Source organism: Podarcis muralis, chromosome 6 (assembly GCF_964188315.1).
Source record: "Podarcis muralis chromosome 6, rPodMur119.hap1.1, whole genome shotgun sequence".
NCBI lineage: Eukaryota > Metazoa > Chordata > Lepidosauria > Squamata > Lacertidae > Podarcis > Podarcis muralis.
Genome location: NC_135660.1, coordinates 70257570 through 70269716, shown reverse-complemented (window position 1 = coordinate 70269716; position 12147 = coordinate 70257570). Strand labels below are relative to the sequence as shown.

General features: G+C 45.2%; 1 protein-coding gene across 2 annotated transcripts in view; it reads right to left on the bottom strand.

Moving 5' to 3' along the window:
* CDH23 (cadherin related 23) overlaps nt 1–12147 on the bottom strand; it is a 375943-nt gene that overhangs the window by 12034 nt on the left and 351762 nt on the right. For both annotated transcript variants that reach the window (XM_077930519.1, XM_077930518.1), the window contains 8 exons: nt 10443–10612; nt 9573–9710; nt 8130–8249; nt 6596–6773; nt 4582–4793; nt 3559–3753; nt 1832–1942; nt 614–743 (listed from right to left, as the gene is read on the bottom strand). In XM_077930519.1, the coding sequence (XP_077786645.1) occupies nt 614–743; nt 1832–1942; nt 3559–3753; nt 4582–4793; nt 6596–6773; nt 8130–8249; nt 9573–9710; nt 10443–10612 (1254 nt within the window). The remainder of the gene's footprint in view (nt 1–613; nt 744–1831; nt 1943–3558; nt 3754–4581; nt 4794–6595; nt 6774–8129; nt 8250–9572; nt 9711–10442; nt 10613–12147) is intronic.

Sequence of the window (12147 nt, the reverse complement as noted above, 5' to 3'; positions counted from 1 at the left end):
GGTTAAGCCCAGTCAAAAGTAACTATGGGGTGAGGTGCTCATCTTGCTTCAGGCCAAGAGAACCAGTGTTTGTCCACAGACAGCTTTCCATGTCATGTGGCCAGCAAGACTAAACTGCTTCTGGTGCATGGAAGCCAGAGCGCATGGAAACGCCGTTTACCTTCCTGCAGTAGTGGTACCTATTTATCTACTTGTACTGGCATGCTTTTGAACTGCTAGGTTGGACGGAGAAGGGACAGAGCAATGGCAGCTCACCCCGTCGTGGGGATTTGAATCGTCGATCTTCTGATTAGCAAGCCCAAGAGGCTCAGTGGTTTAGACCACAGCACCACCTGCTCCTGCAGCTGTGGAATTGAGCTTCTAACCACACATACATGAATACATACATGCATACAGGCAACTCCCCATTTGCGCACAATCGGCATGCACACGACTGCTGCTGCACGTGCCATTCTTGGCATCGCAGGGGGGTGGCAGTGGAATGGGGTAAATGGGGAGTTGCCTATCTCTCTCTCTCTAAAACACTGAATGGTTGGTGCAACCAAGGATGATACAAGCACAAGGCAGCGTGAAAACCATCAAAGGACAGTCTAGAAAAAGAAATGAAGTCTACCTGCAATGAAGTAATAGACGATAGCGTTGGAGCCCTCATCGGCATCTACTGCTCCAGTGACATTGCCCACAACTGTACCAGGACGTGAGTGTTCAGGCACAGAAAGAACCTGGTAAGGGGGAGACCCTTTCTGCAGGGGATGTTGGGAGAGATGGGGAGATAGAGTGGAAAAAAACCACATGTTAAAAGGTAGCAAAAATAGACAAGCATAAAGTCACAAACGGTAAACAATGTGCAATACTATCAACAACTGACTGAATGAATTGCATTTGGGGATGGGGAACTATCAGGTCACAAACAATATTGAACTGCAAGCAAAATATTTTTTTGAACCTCAAATAAAATTTGAGGTGCGACCAATAATACAAGATATATAAAGACAGCTAAAAGAAGCAACCTAACTTTCCCCTTTGCTCTTCCTTGAAAGTCTTAGCTATTTTCTTTCTTTCCATTTCAACAGCTTTTTTTTTTTAAAAAAAACCCCCACCTTTACTAATTTTTTAAGGAGTTAAATTGTCTTCCAAGTACAGTGGTACCTCGGTTTTCGAATGTCTCCATAGTAAAATGTTTTTGTTTTTGAATGCCAAAAACCTGGAAGTAAGTGCCTCAGTTTTCGAACGTGCCTTGGAAGTTGAACAGGAAATGTGGCTTCTGTTTTGAGTTTTCTGTATTGAGGCTTCCGGTTTGAGGCTTCTGGAACAGATTACGTTTGAATACCAAGGTACCACTGTATCTGTATGTACACCACTCATAAGATTTTAAGATTCAAAAACTGCAAATAAAAAAAGCCTTGATAGAAGGGTGAACAGTGCATAGCTTGATGCAACGGCATTGTGAACTCCTAATATCATAGCATAACCTTTTTGCCGAAAACCTCCCTGACATTATGCCAAAAACTACGCTACCATCCTTTCCCAAATGTCTCCCACACATAGATCTCAGGCAATGGGTATTTCCTATTTATCTGCTGCTGTAGCAGAAACGAAGCGAGAAGAAACTTTCCCCTACGAATAACTAAACATTTCTCTAAGATCAAAGAATTCCCAGAAACTCCAAGAAACTATTACGCTGAATGCATTCTGCAAACTGCATCCTGCGAGGTGGAGGTAAGAACAACCGTTCCCTGTATCGCTCCCGAAGGAACCCGATTGTTGTTTTGGGACCTGGTATTCCACAGCTCCAATGAAGTCCAAAAGGGGAAGGGATAGACCTGCTTACAGGCGGCCTCAGGAAGACGGGCTCGTTGTCATCTATATCATCCAGAGCCACCTGGAGGGGCTGCATGGTCTCGTAAGGTGGTTGGCCTTGGTCACATGCCACAATGATCAGCTGCAGGAGGAACACACACAAAAACAACAACACCTGGTCTGTAAAAGGGAAGCTCAAAAGTTCTGGAAGGAAACCAACATTTATTGCCCCCTTTCCTCCCCATGCCAAAGAGAAGACTCTACTCCCTAGCCAGTCCTTTGAGTCAGAAAAGGGAAATAGGCAACAGGGGCATTTCTTAATTTAGGATATAAAATGAAGAACAGAAAGCTGGTTCAGTGTCTCAGTTCTGCGTCTGATGGCATTACATGGGATTAGAACTAATAAGTAGCTTAATTTCTTCCTCATTTTAAGAGCCTGACTGGCTACCATCGGGGGTGGGGTGGGGTAGGGGAGCCTTTTTGACCCAGTGGCTCCGATCCTGATCAGTTCCTACCCTCACAGGCATAATTGGACAGGTGGGCCATCGTATTAGGATGTCAGCCGACTGGCAGGTGGCGCCTTGGTGCTGCACTTCCTAAGCTGCCAGCAGCTGGGTGCTTGGGAACTGTAGTGCTAGGGTGCTTTGCCTTGCTTGTAAGCACTAAGCAGCGGGTGGCCAACCTACTTTCTGAGGGGGCCAGATGCACAGTGGTACCTCAGGTTACAGACGCTTCAGGTTACAGACTCTGCTAACCCAGAAATAGTACCTCGGGTTAAGAACTTTGCTTCAGGATGAGAACAGAAATTGCACGGCAGCAGCAGGAGGCCCCATTAGCTAAAGTGGTATCCCAGGTTAAGAACAGTTTCAGGTTAAGAACGGACCTCCGGAACGAATTACGGTAAGTTCTTAACCCGAGGTACCACTGTACAGTCAAGTACCGTGTTGGTTGTGCAGTCAATCCAACAGACTTGAACCCACTGCCCGTCAGCCGATGGACAGTGACTCCAAACCCACTTTCTGCTGTGATTGGCTGTGTGACCGAGTTCCCTATGGAATCCAGCCGTGTTTCTGTCGGCCCCACATCTGAGCTCACATTGGATGTCAGGTATGGGACAGGTGGGCATGGTTTGGGGGAAATGGCTTTGTGGTCCAAATCGGGATCAATCTGGCTCCATGGGATGGAGGCTCCCCCCCCCCGGCCCACATTAACAGGTTGAACCTGTGATAGCATTGCAGTAGACCCCTATAAGTGGCTTGTGGAGCCGTCCATGGATTAAAGAAGAAACAGAAGCCACAGAAAGAAACAGAGACTTAGGAAAGGAACTGAGCAGGAAGGAGCTGGCTTCACACTTCCAGACCACATCTACAACATCTCTGCACCTGGGAGAGGGGAGCAGTGCTCCTAATCTTTCAGACCTACCTGTGGCCTGTGCTGATGGATCCCTATGTATGGGGCTGCACATAGTTTGAGTGGGGAATTGACTGAGCACCTGGAAGGCTGCACTATCATGCTGGTTCTAGGCCTGGTTTAAGCACACATCTTTACTGCAGCTTCACCACATCCCCAGTCATGTTCCCATGTTTGTTACGCTTGTCTGAGTTCTCCTCCTGCCCCTGGGCACCATCGCAGCACTGGGACACATCTTTGGCAGGCTGGACTTGGCAGCCTTCTGAGCAATGAGGGCCACAGCTGTAGACAAAGAACCACATGGGCTACTCCCGTGAATGTCCCAGCATTCCTGACCAGGGGACTTACACTGTACACAGCTTGCTTCTCTCGGTCCAGCCTCATTGCTGTCTGGATGAGCCCGCTGTTTGGGTCGATGGTGAAGTATTCCCAGTCTTTGTTCCCTGCGCCAGTTTTGAGGAAGGTGTACTGCACAGCTCCATTGAGACCCTCGTCCTTATCTGTGGCATAGACTTCATACACGTTGGATCGGAGAGGGATTTCCTGTTTGCAGACACAAATATTGTATCGCCTGGGGAAACTTTTAAGGATACAAGTCTAGAAGCGTCTATTGGGGAACTGTATGTCCTATGAACCATAAATCCCTACACACACACACACACACACACACACACACACACACACACACACTTCCCTTCATTAAAGGTTCGTCAAAGCAGAATGGCCTGCCAAACTCGTACTTAGAGCTCTTGCAGCCAATACCTTTAAACTTCTGAACTTAGAAGCCTATAAGCTTCTAAGCAGAGCCCCTGATGTGCAGAAGCACCATCATGTTCTCAGGACAGCTCACACATTACTTTAAGATCAGGTTCGTCAGTACTCGCAAGTTGTGTAATACAGAAAGCAGGTGAAAGTAACATGTCATCATTGTCCTGTTCTAGCCCAGTCTGAGGTGTCATGTTAGCTCAAGCTGAGCGATACACATCACTTTTATATTCGTACTCGGGCACCTTTCTCATCCGTTTGCATTGCTGCCACCTGATGGACAGATGCATCATTTCAGTTCTAGTCATTGCTTTGTTCATAAAGAAAAGCAGAATTTTGATTTCCCCCCTCAACAGCGCAGCAAGAGCGACTGTGCGCATCCTAATAATATTCAATTACTTATTACCGTACCTAAGATTGAGAATGATCAAATATGCTTCTGTTCAGGAAAGCAGGCGAGAGACAAAGCACAGATCAGAGCAGATATACTTTTTGCTGTGGGAATCTACACCATTAAATCAGCTGGCTGCATAAAGCTACAGAAGGCCAACTCTGGACTACTGTATCGTTTATCAGAAGCACGAGAAATTCTAGATAGGGGTTTACCTCTTTAATGTGCAAGATGGTTCCATTGGGGGGGCGGATAAATAACGGACGGTTATCGTTGATGTCAATAACATCTACTTGGAGCATAGTTGTTCCCCAGAGAGGTGGTCTCCCTTTGTCAGTGGCCAGAACTGTGAGGTTGAACCTCTCGTAAGACTGTAGGCGCCTGCGAGTTGTTATGAGCCCTGAGTCCTTGTGAATTCTGAAGGCCTCTACAGGCAGAAGAGTTGGTACAGATACTGCATTAATTATTGCACTATGGAAACAAACCTTTGCAAGTTTACTTCAATAAACTTATTCAACAAATAGCAAAATGGAGAAAAAGGAATGTGTGTGAACAAACAATAAATTCATTCATCTTCAATTTATTTACTCCCAAGTGATACATCAGACTAAATAATCGAATCCAGACAATAGTAAGTTTAGTAGCAACAGCACATATCTAGCTCACGCAGCCAATTTAATACTTTTAGGGCTGCTTATAAAAATTTCTCGGAAGTGCTGACGTTCCTGTGGAAACTCAAAAATCACTGCTACTTTTTAAAAAAGCAGATAAAAGGCTAAACAGAACCGAAAAGGTTAAAACTGTTATTTTTAGTTCTCTCCTTAAACAAGTGGGAATGAGGATACAAGTTTCAGAAGAAAGGCGATTTCCCTTTGCCTCAAATAGCGTAGTGGTTAAACGAAAACCTCGGAGACCAGGGTTCAAATCCCCACTCAGGCATGAAGCAGAGAAGGAGCTTTCAATATTTCCAGACCTGGGATCTACCTTTAAACCAAACAAGCATTTGGAGACCTCTTTCTTTCTTTCTTTTTTCTCATATGATGGTGCTGCTGCTATTGCAAGCTGTTAGTGGGCTTTGACCCACCAGTTGAAGACCAACACTCTAGAGCAGGGTTTTCCAAACCTGGGTCGCCAGCTGTTGTTGGACTACAACTCCCATCATCCCTAGCTAACAAGACCAGTGGTCAGGCATGATGGGAACTGAAGTCCCAAAATAGCTGGAAGTCCAAGTTTGGGAAACCCTGCTCTAGAGGAATTTTCCTGTTGAGTTACTATGGGCAGACCCACCACTGGAGGGAGTGTAATGAATATTCAAGCCAAGCAAGTCTGTTCATGAGATGTGGTATGGTGCATTCATTCACAGGAGAAAGGCAAAAGGCTTTGCAGCTGATATTGTGGACCTCTGGGGACACCCTAGCGGTTGTCAAGGCAGGAGGTTTAGTGGCACTGACACCAATTCTTCTGTGACTGCTCCTTATAGGCCTGGTAATAATACTTCCTTGCTTTTCTCATTTTTTCCTTTCCCTGCTAGACCCATTGCTCAAAGGAGAAGAAAATCTGTAGAGAGTAGACGTTAAGCAGAAGAAAAAGCAGAACAAAGAGGAAGAAGTGTACAGTGAGAAGAAAGGACAAAATCTAAGGGGGGGGGGGAATTGAGAAGATTGCCAAAAAACTGGTGAGGATGGAAAGCTATTCTGAACCTGGGTGATGCAGGGGCGGGTAGAGTCTCCCCAGCCAGCCTATGTCTTCAAATTTATGTTACTTGACCCTGCCTATCCTGGGCAGTAGGAGGAATTGACCCATATCCGGATGCCTTCTTCCCACTTGACAGAAGAGAGATGAAGCAAAAGCAAAAGCCAGCATGGTCTCCCGGATAGATCTGGATTCAGGATCTACCTCTGCACTGACACTTCAAATAATTAAATGGGAACAGTAACCCAACACACAGGATTATTGTGATGGTAAAGACATTACAAATCATTTTGCCCATTGCAAATCCTATGTGAAACAGGTAATAATTAACACCAATAACCAAGAACATCATACAAAGCAATATGGTACATATTGTCTACATCTACACAGTGATCAATTGCCTGCTCGCTCCCTCTTTTGTAAAATGGAAAGAAAGCGAGCCTTTTTGTGCTTTTGATGATTTCTGGGATTTTAACCCGTCTCGCTCTCTTTCTTCCCACCTGTCTACAAACCTTCTCCGTTCATGAAGCTACATACCTACTCCAGGCCCTTCAATATTGTAGGTCACCATTCCGTTGTCTCCCTCGTCAAGGTCAGTAGCAGTCATCGTGATCACAGAAGTCCCTCCCGGCTCGTTTTCATACACACTGGTGCTATACTGTTTTTTGGCAAATTGGGGTCGGCAGTCATTGATATCCAAAACTGTAATCACCACCTGAAATCAAAGCAAACCAATAATGTAGTTGGGGGGGGGGGAAGCCCCTTAGAAGACTGAAGCACATGAACATCACGATCCTCCCATCACAATGGTGCACACACAAAGTGGATACCAAAAAAAACCTCACTTAGCTGGCTCATTTTTTTTACGGGTATTTTTCTATGAATCAGCCCCTACAGCTTTATCTTCCAATCTGATCAGAAGAAGTGCTCTAGTCCGCTATACAGAGTGCAATCTCTAAAGAGCAGAGTACTTTATTTCCTGATTAGGAGATAAAATTCCTTTGCCCAATCTTTAGGGCTCCTATTGCCAGTGCTGACTGTGAAGCATCACAGTGTTAAGATCACAGATAAAGACCTCTCCCTGCTCTTTAAGGCAGCATTGCAACCATTCCAGAGCATGTGCAGTTCGTGTTATGTGTCTGTGGTCTGCAAGCCTCAAGGCTGTGTACAGATGCATACACATATACTTTGGCCGTACCTACTGCTGGTGAAGTGGCCCTTGGAGGGGTGGCTGACCACCAATGCAGGCCTTGGGCTGAAAATATTTAGCCAATCCCGATGCAGATGGGGATCCTTGCATAATTGGAGTGGCGTTTGTTGTCCTGTCCCACGTGGCACTGAAAACGTTGAAGAGACCATGTAAATTGGAAATGTCTCAGTAATCCTCCCCTCTGCAGTTCAGCATCTGATGTTGGTATAGTTTTCCTTACCTGATCCTGCCTGTGCCACGTGGTTCCTATGTAAAGCTTAGGGAGCAGCGATTGTGATGATTCCCATATGCATTTCTCCCTCTTCCCATAACATCTACAGTCATATCTCGGGTTACAACCACTTCAAGTTGTGTTTTTTCCTGTTGCGGACCACCAAAACCCGGAAGTACCGGAATGGGTTACTTCCAGGTTTCGGTGGTTGTGCATGTGCAGAAGCGCTAAATCGCACTTTGCGCATGCACAGAAGCACCAATTCGCAACCCGCACGTGCGCAGGCGTGGGTTGCAAACTCTGCAGGTTGCGAGCGTGCATCCCGCATGGATCACATTCGCAACCCAAGCGTCTACTGTATTTCTCTTTCTCCATGCTTTCTTTGTTTTGTTTCTGACACAGTCTATGACTTTGTTTTTGTTTTTATTAAATCTCCCCTCCTGCCTTGGTCTTCCATGCAAGTCACAACCTTATGCACATTTGCTATTACTGCACTTAACTTTTTTTCTTTTCTGTACTCTTAGTAAAGTTTGGAATGGAAATATTGGGTGTCGCTATAAATGAGCAAAGCAGATATGCTGATACTTTGCCTCTTCCACAGAGGTGCGTTTCCCAAAACATGCAGTGAAGCCTCCATGTCACTCAATTACCTGCACAGAGTTCTCTCGGCGGTCACTAGAAATGGCCCCTGGATTGTCTCTGGCTACAGCAGTCAACATATAATGATCTTTCTTTTCTCGGTCCAGGGTTGACATAATGTAGATATCTCCCTGGAACACACAAAGACCTTCAGAAAGTTATTGGATGCATTTAGGCACCTTTATGGAAGCGGTGCATTTGCTAGATGGAGCGCGTTGCTTTTCCTTCTTGGGCATCGGCAGGGATTCCGTTGGACAGTAAGTTATTTCCCTATATAAAATGACATTTGCAGTCAATTGAAGGTACATCTGCACTGGGACCCCAATGTTGCAGTTTTGGGGGTTGGTCTCTTTGGGTCTTTGTAAGGTATAGCATGTGTCAAGGATATGCGACACAGTTGTGACAAAGGTAAAGTCTGTTGGGAGTGTTGCGGGTATCAAGGAGTTAACACTGTGCTAGGGGAAAATGCTGACTCAGTATCACGTGATGAGTCAGCATCATGAGACATGGGGCATTGCCTACTTGGTCTATAGCAAGCTAGTATTAAGCGGTTTGGTTGACTTCCCCATGCTGACTTCTCCCCTGTATGTAATCCCTCCCACGTATACTGATTCCTGGATGTAAGAAGACTGCTTTATGACGACCCAAGACTGCAACTGCCTTACTTAAAATGCAACTTGACTCCTGAGTGCTTCATGTGGGGCATTTGTACATTCCAACTCAGTTTACTATTGATTTAACTATAATTCGAATTGTGCGGTGGCAAGGAGACCCCTTGGGGCAGTTGGATGACTGTTCTGGAGCTTTTCTAAAAGGAAACTTCTTTTATAAAAGGAGAGAGGGCAGTGCTGTAGTCCTTGGACTGGCTCATAAAGGGACCCTCTGGACCGTGGGTTTTAAACTGGGCCCATGATCTGAAGTGAGTCATGAGAGCCAGTGTGGTGTAATGGTTGGAGTGTTGAACTAGGACATAGGAGACCAGGGTTCAAATCCCCACTTGGCCTTGAAACTCACTGGGTGACCTTGGGCCAATCACTGCCTTTCAGCCTAGCCTTCCTGGCAAGGTGGCTGTAGGGATTAAATGAGGAATCATGTATGCCTTGGTGGGGTTCTAAATGAAATAAATAATAAAACAGAATAAACATCTGCCTGGACTGAATCACGTGAGTCCACTTTTGAATCCAGGTTCTGTTGAGTCCATCCCTAGCTGTGGGTATTTGCATCCAACTCTGCTACTTGCCTCCTGGCAGCATATGAGTTCTTTATACATGCACTTCTCTTTTTCCACCACCTGCCCTCTGATAGTCAGCGGACCTCAGGCAAATGTGGGAGTGGCTCTGCTATCCACTAAATTGTTAGTAGTTGTTCAGTAGACCTGACTACAAGCAGGGTAGAGACAAATCTAAACAGAGGCTTGGTTAGTCAAAGGCTTGCAGGCTGGCTTAGTTTATTACCGTGTTGGGGTTGATCCCAAACTTGCCCTCCCCATCTCCCAGGCTGTACTCGATCTGGGCAAAGCGTCCCGAATCGGCATCTGTGGCACGGACCCTCAGAATGACAGTGCCTAGTGGGACATCCTCAAAGACAGGTTTCTGTAATAAACACAAGAGAAAATGATGATGTCAGACATTTTGACTGGTATCGGATCCAATTCTAAAGGGGTATCGGACCCAATGCATGCCACAAACTGAGTGGTGGAGCTGCCTGTCTATCACCGATGACAAAGCCTAATCTCTACAACAAATAATCAGCTTCAGGATGTGTTGATGGCAATTAGGTTACACTCTTGGAAAAAACATAAAACTGATTCACAGAAGATAGGTCTATTAATGGCTATTAGCCGATAAGGTTAAACAGAGTGCTCCTTTTCAAAAAGGCAGTAGGACTCTGAGGACCTGGTGGAGCAGGCAGTCAACAAGGAAATGCTTCGCCATCATGTCCTTGCTAGTGAACTTCTCAGAGATATTTGTCTGGTCAGAGGTAGATTTCAGACTGGATGGATAGAACATAAGCCCCATCTAACCTTGCACCCACCTCACTCCCCACAATATATTGTGAACCAGGGGCCACCGACCTTTTCACACTTGTGAGCTTCTTTGGATTCAATCTCTTCTTAAATTACATGTGGTTATATGGTTAGTTTTAATGTGATTCTTATCACGGAATCTCACACCACAGGTGGTATGCTGTCCCGAATGTTACGCTTCATAGAGCTGTTTCAGACACTTAATAATATTTCATAGGAGAGGAAATTGTTTCATCTGATTCTGCTTCCCAAGTCCCCGTCCCCCACCTCCCCACCTAGACATCATGTTTCAATTCACCTGGTAGGAGGGCTGGCTGAAGATGGGGTTGTTGTCATTGATATCCACAATTTCTAGGTGCACTGGTATCTCGGCTGATCTCCGGGGAGATCCGTTGTCAGAGGCCCGAACAGTGAAATTCAGCCATTGAACTTCTTCATAGTCCACCGTCCTGTTGGAAATTACTTTTCCTGAAAGAGAAGATTATGACTGCCATCTTGACTGATGCCGATTTTTCTCCCACCTCTCTGCAGCCTTCTAATAAACCACTCTGAATGGGCATTAAAAATAAAATTAAAATGACATGCCCGCAGACAGCTGGTTCTACTATTGGAATGGCAGACAGTTAAGACTCTCTTGTGGCCCTTGGGACAAATTTCGAAATGCTTATCCAGAAACATATGTCCAGGGACATTGCTAAAGAAAATCTTAGGGGTCTGGTGGTCATTTCATGCTAGGAATGAAGCTCCACTTGGCTGGAGGCAAACAACGCTTTTGATAAACATTATTTATTTTATTATCTACTACTTGATTACAACTGTCTCTAAGTAGGATACAACAGAAATAAAAATTGGTTAAAACTGTAAAATCAGAATTCAGTTAAAATGCTTGCTGGAGGAATAAGCAAGTACAATTGTACCTTGGTTCTCGAACGGAATCCATTGCAGAAGTCCGTTTGACTTCCAAAACATTCGGAAACCAAAGTGTGGCTTCTGATTGGCAGCAGGAAGCTCCTGCAGCCAATAGGAAGCCGCGGAAGCCCTGTCGGACATTTGGGTTCCACAGAATGTTTGCAAACTGGAACACTCACTTTCGGGTTTGTGGCATTCAGGAGCCAAAATGTCTGACTACCAAGGCATTTGGGATCCAAGGTACAACTGTATTTCATAGGTACCCGAAATGCAACATCAAGGGGGCATGTCTGACCTCCACTAGGGGGCCCAGAACAATGAACTCCTGGCTCCTGTTGGGTACGAGCCATGAATGTGAACCAAAGGGGACCACAAATAGTGATTCTGCGGAGAGCTTGCTGAACCTCTGGTGCCCATTGATTCCTGCATTACAAGCAAAGAACATGCAAGCACAGTCTTTCAGAGATCCCAGACTGGCTGTTTACAACACGGAACAATTTACTGAACACTCCTCCAGATAGTGCCATATAGAAGTTATACGACACTGCCAGCTAACGGTTTCTTACTGGACTTTTTTTGCAGTTAGAAAAGTGATGGGATCATTGCACTAGAAAGTGAAGGATATCAACAAAATTTTGTGCCAATAACTAGCCCACCTGAAAGCACCTTTTGTACTGCCCGTCTCCCAAAAAAGTTAGGTCCAAAAGCCTAAATTTAGTTTGTAATCTCCTTGGGGGCAAGGACACGTTTGTTGGGTTTTTTGTTTTTGTTTTTGGCTTATGCTACACTGTAAAGCACCATGTACAGTGATGGCGCTATGTTATATAGGTCTTCATAATTAGACAATTTCTACAAATTACAAAGGAAACGAACGGTGCAGGATTCTTGAACGTACAGGAGGTATATTTAGTTCTTGGCCAAATGAACTTGGCTATCGAAGTCAGCCCCAACAGAGACCTGAGTGAAGTAGAAAAGGTTTCATATGAACTTTTTTTTCATAAGACTGCCCAAACAATGAAACTTCCTGTGCCATTGGAAAAACAATAGAAAATAAAATGGTACATTTCCCCTCCCCCATACGGAGAACCTTCCTT